The sequence below is a fragment of the Myotis daubentonii genome, chromosome 1, assembly GCF_963259705.1.
Source record: "Myotis daubentonii chromosome 1, mMyoDau2.1, whole genome shotgun sequence".
NCBI classification, from domain to species: Eukaryota; Metazoa; Chordata; class Mammalia; order Chiroptera; family Vespertilionidae; genus Myotis; species Myotis daubentonii.
In genome coordinates this window covers 79,300,112-79,318,573 of record NC_081840.1, presented here as the reverse complement: position 1 = coordinate 79,318,573, position 18,462 = coordinate 79,300,112, and the positions used below count along the sequence as shown (strand labels likewise).

Sequence of the window (18,462 nt, the reverse complement as noted above, 5' to 3'; positions counted from 1 at the left end):
ACTATATTTTTAATTTATCTGTAGATTCTTTGGCATTCTCTATGTACATATTATGTATCAATTCCTGTCCTTACACCTTTCACTTCTATTTCCTGCCTAAATGCACTCACTAAAATCTATAGCATAATATTGAAGAGAAATGATGATTATGGCTACCCAGGTGTCACTGAATTGTTTCACTCTCAAACATTAAACATTTCACCACTAGGTATAATCATTATTGTGGCACTTTTGTGGATAATTTTTACCATATTAAAAACATTTTTCTATATTATTTTTAAATGAATGAGGATAAATTTTGGCAAATGCTTTTTTGTTTTGCTTCAATTAAATAACCACATGGTGTTTCTTCTTTCATCAATCAATGTGATGTGTTATAGCAATTGAGTGTAGAATGAAAGGTCACACATACCTAGTGTGAACCCACATTAGTCATGATATAATATCTTCTTGCTAATTAATTGATTTGGTTTACATCAATATTCAAGTGGCCTATGATGTTTCTTTCCCATGTTGTCTTCATTGGCTTTGGCATTCAGGTTTTGCTAGTCTCATAAAGGAAATGGGTAGCATCTACTCTCCAGAAGAAATTCTATAGCATTCTTTGCATATTCTGTATAGATTTTCAGTGCAGTCATATGAGCTTCTGGATGTCCTTGATGAAATGTTTTTGATAACTGAATTAACTGACTTCATCTTTATGAAAAAAATTCAAACTTCTTGAGTATGTTTTCTAGGAATTTGTCAATTTTCAAAATTATTGGCTTTCTAATACTTATAAGACAACATAGATAAGATTTATATATAAAGTATATATACATACTAGAGACCCAGTGCACAAAATTTGTGCATTCGGGGGGGGGGGGGGGGGTCTCCCGTCCCGGCCTGTGCTCTCTCGCAGTCTGGGACTCCTCGGGGGATGTCCGGCTGATGGCTTAGCAGTCAATTGGACATCCTTAGCTCTTCTGCCACCACCGCCGTGCTCTTCAGCTGTGAGCCTGGCTTCTGGCTGCATGGTGTTCCCCTTGTGGGAGCACACTGACCACCAGGGGGCAGCTCCTGCATTGAGTGTCTGCCCCTGGTGGTCAATGCACGTCACAGCAACCAGTCATTTCACCATTCGGTTGATTTGCATATTAGGCTATTATTATATAGGATATCTTCCAGGCACAAACCCCTTTCCAGTTATTGCAAATACTGGCTTTACCTTTCACCATCTTAATAGTGCCTTTGATAATAAGAATTTCTGAAGTTTTACATAGATCAATTTATCCACTTTTCCTTTCTATACTAATAAAAGCCTATGTGGCCCTGACTGGTTTGGCTCAGTGTATAGAGCGTCGGCCTGTGGACTCAAGGGTCCCGGGTTCGATTCCAGTCAGGGGCATGTGCCTTGGTTGCGGGCACATCCCCAGTAGGGAGTGTTCAGGAGGCAGCTGATTGATGTTTCTCTCTCATCAATGTTTCTAACTCCCTATACCTTTCCCTTCCTCTCTGTAAAAAATCAATAAAGTATATTTTTTTAAAAAAAAAAAAAAGCTATGTGATCCTCACGTCCTCACACCGTGATGCCCTTACACCATCACAATCCATCACCAGGAGGCTACATGTGCAGTGGGCACATGCGGGTGGGTGGGGCTGCATGCACAGCAAGGCACACATGGGTGGGCAGGGACTTGACGCTGCGTGCATGGCACAGAGGCGGGGCCTGGTGGCTCCACATGGCGAGTCCTGGGGGTTCTGCAGCTCTGCACACTGTAGAGGTGGGACCCCAGGCTCCAGCCTACTTCTTTGGGGCAATCCATGGAGGAGCCCTGATGGATGGGAAGGGCCTACCTCTTTGGGGCAATTGACTGTGGGGCTCCTGCACTGTGAGAGGGCACAGGCCAGGCTGGGTGACCCCCCGCCTTCCCTGAGTGCACGAATTCCGTGCACTGGTCCTCTAGTATAATTATAAATGGTGAGTGTTTTGTATGTCTTCTTTAAAAATAATTTCCTACTTTATGTTTATAAAGAAACTAGAGGCCCGGTGCACAAAAATTTGTGCACTCGGGGGGGGGGGGGGTGTCCCTCAGCCCGGCCTGTGCCCTCTCGCAGTCTGGGATCCCTCAGGAGATAATGACCTGCTGGCTTAGGCCCGCTCCCTGGTGGCAGAGGGCAGGCCCAATCCCTAGGTGCAGCCCCTGGTCAGGCTTAGAGCAGGGCCGATTGGGGAGTTGGGGCGCCGCCCCCTGTCATGCACAGAGCAGGGCAGATCGGGAGGTTGCGATGCCACCCTCAGTCACGCTCAGGGTAGGGCCGATTGGGGGGTTAGGGCACCGCCCCCTGTCACACTCAAGGCAGGGTCGATGGGGAGGTTGCGGCGCCACCCCCTGTCATGCACAGAGCAGGGCCAATCAGGGGGTTGGGGCGCTGCCCCCTGTCACGCACAGAGCAGGGCCCATCAGGGGGGGTGGGGTTCCGTACCCTGTCACACACAGAGCAGGGCCGATCAGGGGGTTGGGGAGCTCCCCCCTGTCACGCACAGAGCAGGGCGGATCAGGGGGTTAGGGCGCTGCCCTCTATCACCCACAGAGCAGGGCCGATCAGGGGGTTGGGGCGCCGCCACTGTCACACTCATGGCAGGGCCGATGGGGAGGTTATGTCTCTACCCCGTCACACACAGAGCATGGCCCGTGGGGTTGGGGAGGTTGGGGCGCCGCACCCTGTCACACATAGAGCCACAGGGCGATCAGGGGGTTTGGGCTCTGCCCCCTGTCACACTGATCCCGGTGCCGGGAGGCCTGTCAGCTCCGCTGATCCTGGTGCTGGGAGGAATATTACCCTTTTACTATATAGGATAGAGGCCTGGTGCACGGGTGGGGGCCAGCTGGTTTGCCCTGAAGGGTGTCCTGGATCAGGGTTGGGGTACCCACTGGGGTGCCTGGCCAGCCTGGGTGAGGGGATGATGGCTGTTTGCAGCTGGTCACACACCCTTCAGGGTGGGGGTCCCCACTGGGGTGCCTGGCCAGTCTGGGTGAGGGGCTGAGGGCTGTTTTCAGGCTGGCGGGTGACTGAAGCTCCCAACCGCTCCTTTTTTTCTTTTTTTTTTTATTCTGGGCCAGCTTTAGCTCTGGCTCCAGCTCTGAGGCCTCTGCTGCTGAAAGCAGGTATCTGGTTTGTTTGGGTTCTATAATCGAAACACTGTATCAACTCCAGCTCTGAGATCCCGGCTGGCTGAAAGCAGGTTTCTGGGGTTTTGTTTAGCTTCTATATTTGTAACAATGTTTCAAACTGCAAGCTCAGTGCCGGCAGTGGCAGGCGGGGAACGTTGGATTCCTCTGTCACTGAAGCAAGCAAGCCTCATGTTAACTTCAAGCTGCCTGGCTGCCGGCCGCCATCTTGGCTGGCAGTTAATTTGCATATTGCCCTGATTAGCCAATAGGAAGGGTAGCAGATGTATGGCTAATTACCATGTTTCTCTTTTATTAGATAGGATTCCCCTATCTTATATTTTAACATTTTTACCTTTAAATTAATTAATTCAAAGTATAATCTATCCTATACTAATAAAAGACAAACATGCAAATTGACCATAGTTTTGCTACGCCTTAAACCATGCCCACCAGCCAATCAGAGAAACTATATGCAAATTAACCCAACCAAGATGGCGGCCAGCAGCCACAGAGCTGGAGTAAGCAGGAGGCTTGGTTGCTCCAGTGATGGAGGAAGCCAAGGTTCCCTGCCTGCCGCGACTGACTCTGAGCTCCACTGAAAGCAACAAAGTTTCAATTATAGAAGGTAAATAAACCTCAGATACCTGCTTTCAGCCAGCCGTAGCCATGGGGCTGGAGCAAGCAAGAGTGGGTTGCCCCTGGTGATGGAGGAAGCCAAGCTTTCCACAGGCCTCCGCTAAAGGCAACAAAGTTGCAATTATAGAAGGTAAATAAATCCCAGAATAAAAGAAAGAAAGAAAGAAGGAAAGAAAGAAAGAAAGAAAGAAAGAAAGAAAGAAAGAAAGAAAGAAAGAAAGAAAGAAAGAAAGAAAGGAAGGAAGGAAGGAAGGAAGGAAGGAAGGAAGGAAGGAAGGAAGGAAGGAAGGAAGGAAGGGAAGGAAGGAGAGGCTGGGAGCTTACATGGCCAGGGTGCTTGGCCAGCCTGAGAACGGCCCTCAGCCCCTCACCCCGACTGGCCAGGCACCCCAGTGGGGACCCCCCCACCCTAAAGGGGGTGTGGCCAGCCTGAAAACAGCCATCAGCCCCTCACCCAGGCTGGCCAAACCTCCATGGGGTGAGGGTCCCCACCGGGTGGACATCCTCTGAGGGGTCCCACACTGCAAGAGGGCATAGGCCCGCTACCCTTCCCATTGGCTAATCAGCGAGATATGCAAATTAACTGCCAGCCAAGATGGCGGCTGGCAGCCAGGCAGCTTGAAACTAACATGAGGCTTGCTTGCTTCAGTGATGGAGGACTCCAATGTTCCCCGCCTGCCACTGCAGGCCTCTGAGCTTGCAGTTTAAGAAACATTGTAACAAATATAGAAGCTAGACAAAACCCCAGAAACCTGCTTTCAGCGAAGCCGGGATCTCAGAGCTGGAGTTATACAGTGTTTCGATTATAGAACCGAAACAAACCAGATACCTTCTTTCAGCAGCAGAAGCCTCAGAGCTGGAGCCAGAGCTAAAGCTGGCCGAGAATAAAAAAAGAAAAAAAGGAGCAGTTGGGAGCTTCAGTCGGCCTGAAAACAGCCCTCAGCCCCTCACCCAGACTGGCCAGGCACCCCAGTGGGGACCTCCAACCTGAAGAGTGTGTGACCAGCTGCAAACAGCCCTCAGCCCCTCACCCAGACTGGCCAGGCACCCCAGTGGGCACCCCCACCCTGATCCAGGACACCCTTCAGGGCAAACCAGCCAGCCCCACCCATGCACCAGGCCTCTATCCTATATAGTAAAAGGGTAATATGCCTCCCGGCACTGGGATCAGCGTGACAGGGGGCAGCGCCCAAACCCCCTGATCACCCTGTGGCTCTGTGTGTGACAGGGGGCGGGGCCACAACCTCCCTATCGCCCCTGTTCTATTCGTGACATGGGAAGGCACCCCAACCCCCTGATCAGCCCTTCTCTGTGCCTGATGGGGGGAGCTCCCCAACCCCCTGATTGCCCTGCGGCTCTGTGTGTGACAGGATGCGGCGCTTCAACCCCCTGATCAGCTCTGCTCTGTGTGTGACAGGGTGCGGCGCCCCAACCCCCCCCCCCCCCACGGGCCCTGCTCTGTGTGTGACGGGGTAGAGCCATAACCTCCCCATCGGCCTTGTCCTGAGTGTGAGAGTGGCGGTGCCCCAATCCCCTCATCGGCCCTGCTCTGTGGGTGATAGAGGGTGGCGCCCCAACCCCCTGATCCGCCCTGCCCTGAGTGTGACAGGGGGCGGTGCCCCAACTCCCCTATCGGCCCTACTCTGTGAGTGACAGGGGGGAGCTCCCCAACCCCTTGATTGACCCTGCTCTGTGCATGACAGGGTACGGAGCCCCAACCCCCCTGATGGGCCCTGCTCTGTGCGTGACAGGGGGCAGCGCCCCAACCCCCTGATTGGCCCTGCTCTGTGCGTGACAGGGGGTGGTGCCACAACCTCCCCATCGACCCTGCCTTGAGTGTGATGGGGCGGTGCCCCAACCCCCCAATCGGCCCTACCCTGAGCGTGACTGAGGGTGGCATCGCAACCTCCCAATCTGCCCTGCTCTGTGCCTGACAGGGGAAGGCACCCCAACTCCCCAATCGGCCCTGCTCTGAGCCCGACCAGGGGCTGCACCTAGGGATTGGGCCTGCCCTCTGCCACCCGGGAGCAGGCCTAAGCCAGAAGGTTGTTATCTCCTGAGGGGTCCCAGACTGCAAGAGGGCACAGGCCAGGCTGAGGGACCCCCCCTCCCCCCCGAGTGCACAAATTTATGTGCACAGGGCCTCTAGTTTTTAATAAAATCCAACATTCATTCATGATTTTTTTTTTAATTCAGCAAACAAGGAATAGAAGGGAACTTCTTCAACCTGATAAACAGCATCTACAGATACCTAGTTCTAACTTCATACATAATGGTAAAAGACTGAATGCTTTTCCCTTAAATGAAGGAACAATGTCATTCTCACCACTCACTCAGCACTGCACTGCAGGACCTAGCAAGAGCAATAAGACAAAAAGAAGAAATGAACAGTATATAATTTTAAAAGAAAACTGTATTTTTGTTGTTGTTGTTTTGTTTAGTTAATCCTCACTAGAAGATACTTTCTTCATTAATTTTAGAGAGAGTGAAAAGGAGGGGGAAAGGAGAGAGAAAAATATTGATGTGAGAGAACCATATTAATTAGTTGCCTCCCGCACATTCTCCAAACAGGGCAGGAACCTCCAACCCAGCTAGATGCTGTTGACCAGGTACATGCCCTTGACTGGAATTGAACCCGAGACCCGTTGGTTCAAAGGCTAACACTCTAATCACTTAGTAACACACCAGCAAGGGGGAAAACTGTCTTTATTTGCAGGTGACATGCTCATCTATAGAAAATCTTAAGGAATCTACAGAAAAACTACTAAAAGTAATGTGAGTTTAGCAGGTTTACACATTAGATCAACATATAAAATTCTATTGTATTTTATATACAAATAAAGATGTGTCCATTTATATAATATTCTTTTTTAATTTTTTTATCCTCATCCAAGGATAGTTTTTATTGATTTTAGAGATAGAGAAAGGGAGAGGAAGAGAGAGAGAAACCTCAGTGTGAGAGAGAAGTAGATTGGTTGCCTTCCATAGTATGTGCCCCAACCAGGGATCAAACCCACAACCCCAGTATGTTCCCTGACCAGGAATCAAACTGGCAACCTTTCAATGCACAGGACAATGCTCAACCAACAGAGCAACTCCAGCTGGGCTAGATAACATTCTTGAAATAACAACGTTATAGACAAGAGATTAATGGTTGCAAGGGGCTAGGAAAGGGGTGAGGGACCACAGTGGGGGAGAGGTGAGTGTGGTTATAAAATGCGATCCTTGTAATAATAGAACTGTTCTATAACTTGACTATTGTGGTGGGTAGATGAACCCACACATGATAAAATTACATAGAACTAAATATTACATGTGCACGCACACACGCACTCTCGCATATACATTATGAGGTGGGTCCAGGCCAAAAACTGTAGATAACCCCATAACCCCCTCCTCTGACTGGTGGTGCACAGAGGACTTGTGGATCTTCAGAAATTAATATCAATCAGAGCCAGTACACAGTAACTGAACAAAAAGACATGGTTATTTCTCAGATTTTTTTTTTCTCTAATTCAGTTACTCTGGGAGGTGGCCATGGGTAGCTTTGGGAAGTCATGAAGGATATGTACTTGACAGCTAGTTCTGATATTCATTGGTTGTGAAATCTTCTCAAGTGACTCATATTCTCTGAGCCTCCACTCTTTTTTAAAAATATATATTTTATTGATATTTTACAGAGAGGAAAGGAGAGGGATAGAGAGCCAGAAACATCAATGAGAGAGAAACATCGATTAGCTGCCTCCTGCACACCCACTACTGGGGATGTGCCCGCAACCAAGGTACATGCCCTTGACTGGAATCGAACCTGGGACCCTTCAGTCCACAGGCCAATGCTCTATCCCCTGAGCCAAACCGGTCAGGGCTAAGCCTCCATTCTTATCAGTAAAATGGAAACAACAGTACTTCTCAGAGTCGATGTGAGAGTGAGATAAAGCACATACCTGTATTATGCTGTAGTTTGTAATATTTCATTGATTATAAGGTGCACAATATTTCACATTTTAACCACTTTACAAGAATGAATCCTGTAATCAATGGCATGTTCCTATCTAATTGAGAACACTTTTTTCCTTTCTTGGTAATATGCTAATTAGACCGGGTCAACCAGACATCTTCAGGATGTCCAACTTCCTTCTGGACAAAGCCACAGTGGCAGGAGCCAAGGCAGAGGCAACTAGGGGCAATCAGGTCTGCAGGAGAGAAAGCAGTTAGGGGAAATCAGCCCGGCAGGGAAGCCAACAGTTAGGGGAAATCTGGCCGGTGGGGGAGAGCAAGCAGTTAGGGGCAAGAGCAGGCCGGCGCGAGGAAGCAAGCAGTTAGACAGCGATCAGTCCGGCAGGGGAGGGAAGTTAGGGGTGATCAGGCAGGCAAAGGAGTTAGGGGTGATCAGGCAGGCAGGCAGAGGAGTAAGGGGCAATACAGGCAGGCAGACAGGTGAGCAGTTAGGAGCCAGAGGTCCCGGATTGTGAGAGGGATGTCTGACTGCTGGTTTAGGCCCAATCCCCCAAGGGGTCCCGAATTGGAGAGGGTGCAGGCTGGGCTGAGGGAGCCCACCCTCCCACTGGGCATCTAGTACAATAATAAGAGCTCACAGTGTACCCAGTGGTCAGAGTGGGACCATCCATATTACAACTCCTTAGATCCATAAGGGACACACTCAGGAGGCAGACTCAGTGAGCACCAAAGCCCCACTGAAGCAAGACTTGCCCCAGAAGGGTGTCTCCAGCACAAAAGTTCTCCCACTGTAGACACAGCTGATTCTCACAGCCAATTGGCCTGGAGGTCAATTCCTCCCAGTGATACCTACCACAATCAAGGCTTAACTACAACAAGACTGTGCACAAAGCCCACAAAGGGGTGCACCAAGAGTGTCTACCTCAGGTAATTGGGGAGGCTGAGCCACTGGGCCCTATAGGACACCTAGCACAGAAAGCCACTCTATCAACACAGGGAAGCATAAAAAATGCTGAGACAAAGAAACAGGACAGAAATGACAGAAATGGAGGAAAGCAAACTACTGGATATAGAGTTCAAAACCACACTTTTAAGGTTTTTCAAAAATTTTCTATAAACCGCCAATAAATTTAGTGAGACCCTCAAGAAATCTAGTGAGACCCTCGAGGATATGAAAAAGGACCAACTGGAATTAAGCATACACTGACTGAAATAAAGAATATTATACAGAGTTCCAACAGCAGACTACAGGATCACAAGAATCAAGTCAAAGATTTGAAATACAAAGAAGCAAAAAACACCCAACCGGAAAAACAAAAAGAAAAAAGAATCCAAAAATATGAAGATAGTGTAAGGAGCCTCTGGGACAGCTTCAAGTATACCAACATCCAAATTATGGGGGTGCCAGAAGAAGAGAGTGAGCAAGATATTGAAAACCTATTTGAAGAAATAATGACAGAAAACTTCCCCTACCTGGTGAAAGAAATAGACTTACAAGTCCAGGAAGCCCAGAGAACCCCAAACAAAAGGAATCCAAAGAGACCACACCAAGACACATCATAATTAAAATGCCAAGAGCAAAAGACAAAGAGAGAATCTTAAAAGCAGCAAGAGAAAAAAAGTCAGTTACCTACAAGGGAGTACCCATACGAATGTCAGCTGATTTCTCAACAGAAACTATGCAGGCCAGAAGGGAGTGGCAAGAAATATTCAAAGTGATAAATAGCAAGAACCTACAACCAAGATTACTTTACCCAGCAAAGCTTTCATTCAGAATTGAAGGTCAGATAAAAAGCTTCACAGATAAGAAAAAGCTAAAGGAGTTCATCACCACCAAACCAGTATTATATGAAATACTGAAAGGTATCCTTTAAGAAGAGGACGAAGAGCCCTGACCGGTTTGGCTCAGTGGATAGAGCATCGGCCTGTGGACTGAAGGGTCCCAGGTTCGATTCCGGCCAAGGGCATGTACCTTATTGCAGGCACATCCCCAATAGGGGGTGTGCAGGAGGCAGCTGATGGATCCTTCTCCCTTCCTCTCTGTTAAAAAAAATCAATAAAATATATCTTAAAAAAAAGAAGAGGAAGAAGAAGAAAAAGGTAAAGATACAAATTATGAACAACAAATATACATCTATCAACAAGTGAATCTAAAAATCAAGTGAATAAATAATCTGATGAACAGAATAAACTGGTGAATATAATAGAATCAGGGGCATAGAAAGGGAGTGGACTGACTATTCTCGGAGGGAAAGGGGTGTGGGGGGTGTGGGAAGAGACTGGACAAAAATTGTACACCTATGGATGAGAACAGTGGGTGGCGGGGGTAAGGGCAGAGGGTGGGTGGGAACCAGGTAGAGGGGAGCTATGGGGAGAAAAAAGAGGAACAACTATAATAATCTGAACAATAAAGATTTAATTTTTTTAAAAAAAAATAAAATAATAAGAGCTCAGAGTAACATCTCAAGTAATGACAAGTGCAGCCCTAGCCGGTTTGGTTCAGTGGTTAGAGTATCAGCCTGAGGGCTGAAGAGTCCTGAATTCAATTCAATTCTGGTCAAGGGTACATACTTCAGTTGCAGGCTCAATCCCCGGCACCAGTCAGGCCACGTGTGGGAGGTAACCAATCGATTCTCTCTGTCACTCTCCGTCCCTTCCATTCTCTCTAAAAACCAATGGAAAAAATATCCTCAGGTGAGGATTAACAAAAAGAAAATAATAATGACAAGTACAGATATCATTTCATTATCAAACGAAACGTGACTCTCAGTGCACCAGTGGGAAACCTCAACACCCCCTAGAGAACACAAGTGTTCTCCTTTACACATTCCATTCCTTTCTCCATTCATTTGTGGACGAAAGGGGCCACACGCTGACCTGACAAGCTCAGGGAAGGCCTGCGTGGCAGCCTAGCAGACTCAGAGACCTAAAATAACCACAAAGGATGGTCTGAAATTAAACTGAAACTGAAAGCAGTTATGGTGGGCAGTTACGCCCTAGGCCTGTATCTTCACTGACAAGGTCCACTTTACCGTAACTGAGCCTATCTGTCTTTTTGCATCTAAGATAACATATCCTTGGAATATCTGGGTAACTTGTGACTTCTTTTTTTATGGAACCCCTGGGGCACAGCCAGGTGTGCTGGGCCCAGGGCAGATGCAGCAGATTCCTTTCATTTATCATGTGAATTGATCCTGCACCCACCTAAGTATGTGTTCATTATTTTACTTTTTGTCCAATCCCAGAGGTTTCCCCGCTTCGCTTTATCCCTCCTCCTTAATCTATCACCAATGAATTTTATGTAACCCACCTATGTTCCTCCTTTGAATTTCATGTATAAATACGGATGTAACCCCGCCATTCTCCGGAGCACTATCTCGATTTGTTGAGGTTCTGCTTCCCGGCATATGTCGACAGTTTGGCTCAAATAAACTCACAAAAATTCTTTACAGGTTTCAATGGTTTTTTTACGTTAACACATTGTACTAACCCTTCATTCCACAGCCCTTATTATTCAGTTTAGTGGAATGAAAAAGTATGAGTTTTAGAATCTAACATATTACATTTTCAGTCTTAACTGCTATGTGACATTCTGAGCATCAGTTGAGTGCTCCATAATTGTTTATAATAATACTTACCCAAAAGGATATTTAAAAGATTAAATGAGATGGTACATGTAAAGCTCTATCAGTGCCAAACATATTGTGGATGTTCAATATCTAATCTTCTGCTGATTATTTGCCTTGAAGGAAGGGCTGATCTTCTAGATGGAGAAGTAGGGCAAATTCTGGCCCTCAGGCCAAATCCACCCACTTCCTGTTTTCGTAAATAAATTTTTCTTGGAATAGAGTCACACCCACTGGTTTACATCTTTTTTTTTTTTTTAATAGGCCCAGTTAATGCCATTTATTATACATGTTGAACAGCCTCTGAGACCCAAAGGCTCCCATATGAGGGGTTTTTATCCTGGTTGTTTTTTTTGTTTGTTTGTTTGGTTTTTTTTGGGGGGGGGCGGTGGTAAGCGGGTGGGGGGTGTTGGCATCAAACAGTTTCTTCCAAGAGCCTGCTCACAAGAAAGACAAAAACAGAATAATCCTCAATAAAATAAAACAAACAGGAATAGCTGAAGAGTCTACATATGAAAAACAAAGGTTAAAAAACTCAAGACAAAAACCACACCAAACACTCATCCCATTTAATTTCCTGTTACATGCACTGAGGAAACCAAGAACATCAGGCTTCCCAAGGCAGTAATGCTCTGAGGTTCTAGTTTAGGCTCCTTCTATGTGACAGATTCATGCATACACATCGCACATACTACTGACCCAGGCAGAAGTACACATGCATGCACAGGTGGCCAAAGAACCACGATGGGGAATGAGGAAAATGGGGAGTGGTGGCTGGTCGAGGATATAATGTCAACTGGAAACTAGGGACCCGGAGAACCTTTCCGCTGCAGCAAGAGTCAAAATTAAAACAAAGGCAGAACACATGCCCTAGTCAGTTTGGTTCAGCGGATAGAATGTCGGCCTGCAGACTGAAGGGTCCCAGGTTCGATTCCAGTCAAGGGCACATGCCCCAGGGTTGTGGGGGCGTGCAGGAGGCAGCCAATCAATGATTCTCATCATTGATATTTCTATCTCTCTCTCCCACTCCCTTCCTCTCTGAAATCAATAAACACCTTTTTTTTTTTTTTAAGGCAGAATACAGGATAAATGTAGGATGCTCAGAGAAGACTGGATACATGAAGAGGGAAAGATGCAGGGGAAGTATTGGGAAAGCAGCCTCAGAAGAGGTTTTTCTTTATTGGGAACGCAGATGGGCAGAGCTCCTATTACTTGAGTGGTACACTGAGGCTAAAGGAATATGCTGCAGCATTACTGCCGCCTCCTGTGCTCTCTCTCAAGGTGGAGGGAAACTGCAAACACTCTATTGCCACTCAAGGACTTTCCCAAGTACTCCCCCCAAAAAATGACCCCGCCCACATTCAAAGGTAAGCCCAGCAAAGGGCCAAAGTAACTCTTCTTGGTGGAACCAAAGCCAGAGAAGCCCATCACAGCTATCATCTCATCATCCTCCTCAAATGTCAAGTCCTCCTCAGCCCTCCTTTTCTGCTCTGTCCATTTCTCTTTCTTGTAGGCTTTGGCCTTTTCCTCTTCTTCTCTAAGCTCCTTACTCCTTTCCTCAAAATCATAATCCTTTTGTTTCTCTTCCATCTTCTTCTTGTTGACTACAAAACATTTCTTCACCTAATCCAAAGTGGAAAGTTCCACACCCCTAGACATGCCCAGGTTTCGCTGATGTTTCTTTCCATTAATGTGATCCAGGAAGTTGATGGAGTCCTTCACAACACAGTCACAGACATTGCAATAATATCGTCCCATCTCAGATTGGGGGTGGTCTTGGTGATGACAATTGTCTTCCCAAGATCGGATCCAGGTCCACCTTGTAGTCCCTATGCTGGAGAAGCTCCCGCTTGACTGGCTGCACTGGTTTTCCATCCTTCTTTTCTCTCTCTTCTGTGAGCCTCTTCTCAGCAAGCTTCTCATATTCATCTTAGCCCCACTTGTGGCAGAAGTCCAAGTTTTGGGCCCACTGCTTGGCACCATCTTCCCACTTGTTTACATCTTGTGTATGTCTGCTTTTGTGCTGTGATGGCAGAGCTGAATAGCTGAGACAGAGACAGTATGACTCACAAAGCTGAAAATATTTATCATCTTGCTATTTACAGGAAAAGTTTGCTGATCCCTGTTCTAGATTCCTACATCTAAAACATGTACCCCCTCCAATTTGTGATACTATTATGCCTCAGAGAGCTGCGTTAGATGAGAGAGTTGCGTTCCTCACCCTAGAAGCCAGGACACTGGGGCTCTGACCACAGCTTCCACACCAGCCGAGTGGAGAGGAAAGCTATGAGAATCTCTGATTAGGAAAATAAGCCAGGCCAGAGTGAACGACAAAAATGTGGTTTCCAGCACCCCCACTTCCACACACACACACACACACACACACACACACACACACACACACACACCCTTCTATTACTGGGGTTATAAAAGCAGGGACAAGAGCGGGGAGTGACAGAAGAACCTTGCCATGGGCAGCATCACTGGGAAAATGCAGGTCCTACTCCTTTGGTTGGTCTTTTTCTTGCCTCCTGAAGCTGGAGCTGGTGAGTCTGGGATATAACGCCCTGTCCTCGGGGTCCCTAACTTCTATTCCAAATTTACTGACCTGAGTCAAAGAAGACCTTAAATGAGAATGCAAGATCCCATTGCAAGTGTCCCAGGGGAAATCTCTACCTGGAAGAGTCATATTCTTTCCCAGCAGTTAGTAACAGTTTCCGGGGGGGAGTCTTGGGTGGAGATAGAATCAGAAAACTGGCTTTAGAAGTACTTCTTAAGCTGCTCTCCCCAAAATATCTGTAATTCTGATTCCTGGTCCTTTGCTCCTCTGTCTTTGCTCTCATGTGGAAAAGGTCAGGACCAGGACATGAAGAAATGTTTAAATGACAATTCAAAATCAAGTGGGATTGACAGGGTGGATTGGGATAAGGAAAGCCAATAAAAAGGATACATGGAGGGACTGAGTTACATTACAGGTAAGCGTGAGTCTGGGGTTGGGGGTTGCTTCAGCTTTCAACTCATTTTCCTTACCTAGTGCTCTATCTGAAGGCTTAGCTACCCTGTGTTTGAGGACCTGGGATTTTCTGTTTCAGGGGAGATTATCAGTGGCATTGAGTCCAAGCCACACTCCCGTCCCTACATGGCCTATCTGGAAATCACCACTGACCAGAGCTATGTTGCTAACTGTGGTGGATTTCTCATAAGTGAAGAATTTGTGGTGACAGCTGCTCATTGTAAAGGAAGGTAAGAAAACTTTGATTTGTTCTCTTTTCATGTGAGGAGTTGTAGGAACCAGAATTAACACAACTTTCAAGTGGCCTCAGGAGAGATTTTTGTGCCTCACTAATCTCAAGATGGTCAGTGATGTATATTGGGAGGAACTGGGCCATTGTGATTTATTAGTTATCTCTATACCCAGAGGCCAGGGCTTTACTAATGGGCAACCCAGATCAAGACAGGCCAATTCTGCCCCTCTCATCCCGGTGCCAGAAAGCTCTCTCAGTGTTCCAGGGTCTGGTCCTTCCTAAAACAGCTGAGACCCCTGGGAGGAACATCTTTCCTCAGTAAGAACTGAGTTTCTCAGTTGGGCCTACACTGATGAAGAGGGCCTGTTGTCACTCTGCTCAAAATGGGCTCTTCTCAGGAGACCAGCACTTTTCCTGACCCTCTCTCCCCTCTCAACAGAAAAATTACTGTCATTCTCGGAGCTCATGACATAAAACAAAAAGAATCCACATGGCAGAAGCTAAAAGTCAAAGAACAATTCGTTCATCCAAAATACAACTCTTTGACTAACGTCAACGACATCATGTTACTGAAGGTGCCATTCTCTTTTTTGGACTTCTCAATTCCCCCTTCTTAACCCTTCTCCTGACTTGTACCGTTCTCATTCTCTTCCAACCAACTTCCTCATATACCACCCCCATTCCATGTGATCACCACTCCATTCAGGAAAAACTCTAGGCCCTGCCCCGGGAGCCTCTACCACACCACACCATCCACATTCCCTGTGACTGGCAACCATCTACTCTTCCTCCCTCACAGCTACAAACGAAGGCCAAGCTGAACCATGCCGTGGGGACAGTCCCCCTGCCCACCAAGTCTACCTTTATTCAACCTGGAAAAGTATGCCGAGCAACTGGCTGGGGGAAAATAGGAGTGAATAAGCCAGGGTCAGATACTCTGAGAGAGGTGAAGTTGAGACTCATGAAGTCCAAGGCCTGCAACCACTTTAAGTTTTATGATCATAACCTGCAAATCTGTGTGGGAAACCCCAGGAAGAAAAGATCGGCATATAAGGTACCACAAACTTAAACTTCCTCCTCATACTCAGTTCCTGGGAGACAGGTTCCTACTGAGAGGGGGTGGGTCAGGAAGTCCGCTGGTTCAGTTACTGGTGTCTGCATTCATGGGTTTCTAGAACTATGGGAACTGGAACCCTCCTTCTGGGTTCCATCCTTCCATACACAAGCCTGCCCCTAATCTTCCCATCTAGTCTGCATACAGGGCTCCAGGAGAGAAAAAATAAGAAGATGTTGGGGAGGGGCAGGATCTATATTCTATGCTAGAGAGAGAAAGAAGACATTTAAATTATAACTCATGACTTATGACTACATCTGGATCAAGATTCCTGGCCTGACTCTGGGGTATCTTCGGGCCAGCCAGGGTGCTGATAGAACCAGGATGAAGTAATAAGAGGGAGAAAAGAATGATCCCTGCTCATGATCTGCTTTTTTTAACCCACAGGGTGACTCTGGGGGTCCCCTTCTGTGTGCTGGGGTGGCCCAGGGGATTGTGTCATATGGACGTGCAGATGCAAAGCCTCCTGGTGTCTTCACTCGAATCTCCCCATATGTGCCCTGGATTAATAAAATCTTAAAGCGCAAGTAGCCCCAGAAGCCTGGCCACCCACAGGAAAAATTGCAAAGCTAGAGCTCTCCCTGGGTAGCCCCTAGGTTCCTGAAAGAAGCCTGGACACAGCCCAAGACCAGGGAGGCTCCCAGAGGTACCCAAAACCCCTGCTGATTGTATCCCCAGCAAAATTCAATAAAGATGCAGCCGCCAGCATATGTGTGTGAGACTGTTTCTTCCCCAGAGCTCCCCCAGAGATGGACTGCTCCACAGGGAGGAGTTCAGGTTCTCCTCCCTAGTTTGAATGAAGAATTTTGCTAGGCTCCTTTCTTGCCAGATTAATAACCAAGGCTACCAATTTCCATATACATTGTGTGGTGCTATGGATTATTAAAGAAAATATTTTAATCTGCACAATACCATTTAATATCCAGAGTAATATTGGCACTGAGTGACCTTCTTTCTCCTCTGTCCCCTCTTCCTCTTCCTCTTCCTACTCCCCTTCTCCTCTCACTTCTCTTCTTCCCTCAAACCCATGCCTTGGCCACTGCACTACAGGACACAGATGAGCCATAGCAAATGCTCCATGGCTATTCCTGAAGATGGGCCAAGGCCTGGGCTTATGTCCTTACACCCACCTTTGCCTCATGATCGTCGCCTCAATAGTGTGTCTACAGCCACAGAAGCACCTGCCAAGTGGGAAAAAAGAAAATTTCCCAAACATGAGAGCTCAGGATAGTGGGGTGAGGGAGAGATGACCCTTGGAAGTCCTCAGGATGTGTCTGTCCACTGCAACAGTCACAATGGGCTGTATAAGGGTCAAGGCCATTCTAGCCCAGGAGAGGGGTCCCCAAGAGCATCAGAATGAGCCTCATCCCTGAATTACATCACAGCCACCCAAATTCAACTCCCATCTTCCTTCAGATATGAGATGGTGTCTCCAGGTCTTCCAGAAAAAGAATACCTGAGTTAGGCAAAGTCCTCCAAAATTTCCTTCCCAAATGGTCTTGAGTGCTCTGAATCCCACACCCACCAGCATCTGAGCTGGATGAGTACACTCACAGCTATACACACCAAATACAAGAGGAACAGGGCATGACCTCCAGCTACCTCTCAGGAGCCTGCAGTTAAAGGACCTCTTACAGGCCCTTGATCCCTAAGAGGCCTAAGAAGGTAGGCCTGGCCCCATGCAAGAAAGAGCTGCTACTGTTGGTCCCCAGATCAGAAACCCGAGAGCTCCTCCACCTTCCCCTCTACCTGCCAGCCCACAGATCTGAGCTTCCAGCTTTACCAATGTCCAATACGTGTAAAATAAAATTGAATAATATGTACAAGACTGATTATAGACTCTGACTCTATGCAAAAAAACAAGCATATGTACAACAACAACAAAACTTGGAAGATCTCAAAAATAAGAGAACATACGCTGAAATGATAATATAAAGATGTTTTTTTTCTTTTTATCCTAACTCATATTTTACATTTGTATAATTAAATAAGAATTTTTAAATGTGAGATACAAGAGGCAGAGACACTATGTGTAATACTAGTATTTGCTTAGGAGATCAGAGCACATACTGAGTTGCAGCTAAAACCCCGTCCACTCTTGACCCCCAGACCCTAAGGACAGCACATCCACAAGGCAGCCCTTGTTCCCTCGAAGCTGGACAATGGAGATGTGAGGAGAGTAGTCAGCCTGTCCTGCCAGCCCTGAGAAGTAGCAGGGCCAATGGAGACTGCAGGGAGCTTGACTGAGCCCACAGGCTATATTAGACTCCAACAGATTAGCAGGCACTGACTCCAGTACAGCCACCGCAGAAGAACAAATGAGCATCACATGGTCCCCTGACATGGAAAAAGCAGTTGGTGGCTGTCATCCAGAGAAGATAAGCACATCAACATTGCCACAGTGTTAGTTCTGCCATGCAGATAGGCCCACAGAGTATGTCCGCCTGACCGACATCAAGAGTGATAGTCTCAGCATCACAGGGTCAGCAGTAGAAACTGTCCAGATAAGAGGGCTTTGCCCAAACTCATGGGAAGAGGGCCTCAGGACAGCTGAGGGCGGCACACAGGGAAATAAATGCTAAACAGCCAGATCCCATGGTCAGGGTTGTTGGGGCCCAGGTCCAAAAGCCCAACAAGAAAATATTACCTCCTCCCACCCCACCCCAATGCCAAGCCCTCCCCTGGGAACTTAGGGGCTGTTCTCCTGTACCCACAGTTTCCCTGGCAAC

General features: G+C 47.3%; 1 protein-coding gene and 1 pseudogene across 2 annotated transcripts; one reads left to right on the top strand and one right to left on the bottom strand.

The window, feature by feature from the left end:
- Window positions 1-12,450: 12,450 nt before the first annotated feature.
- On the bottom strand, window positions 12,451-13,465 carry LOC132229302 (zinc finger matrin-type protein 2-like; annotated as a pseudogene).
- Window positions 13,466-13,786: 321 nt separating this feature from the next.
- On the top strand, window positions 13,787-16,438 carry LOC132241198 (chymase-like). Of its 2 annotated transcripts, XM_059709441.1 has the most exons (5): window positions 13,787-13,920; window positions 14,467-14,617; window positions 15,059-15,194; window positions 15,419-15,673; window positions 16,121-16,438. In XM_059709441.1, exons 1-5 carry the CDS (start codon window positions 13,845-13,847, stop codon window positions 16,262-16,264), a joined length of 762 nt encoding a protein of 253 aa, XP_059565424.1. In that variant the 5' UTR covers window positions 13,787-13,844; the 3' UTR covers window positions 16,265-16,438. The 2 variants fall into 2 exon arrangements, with proteins under 2 accessions (XP_059565424.1, XP_059565435.1); XM_059709452.1 differs by lacking the exon at window positions 14,467-14,617 and having other exon boundaries at window positions 13,829-13,920.
- Window positions 16,439-18,462: the final 2,024 nt, after the last annotated feature.

Excerpts from the sequence above, each read along its gene's own strand:
- LOC132241198 (XM_059709441.1), top strand. The coding sequence starts at position 13,845 with ATGGGCAGCATCACTGGGAAAATGCAGGTCCTACTCCTTTGGTTGGTC. Across the intron at positions 13,921-14,466 it reads GCCTCCTGAAGCTGGAGCTG|GGGAGATTATCAGTGGCATT; the intron begins GTGAGTCTGGGA and ends TTTCTGTTTCAG. Across the intron at positions 14,618-15,058 it reads GCTGCTCATTGTAAAGGAAG|AAAAATTACTGTCATTCTCG; the intron begins GTAAGAAAACTT and ends CCCTCTCAACAG.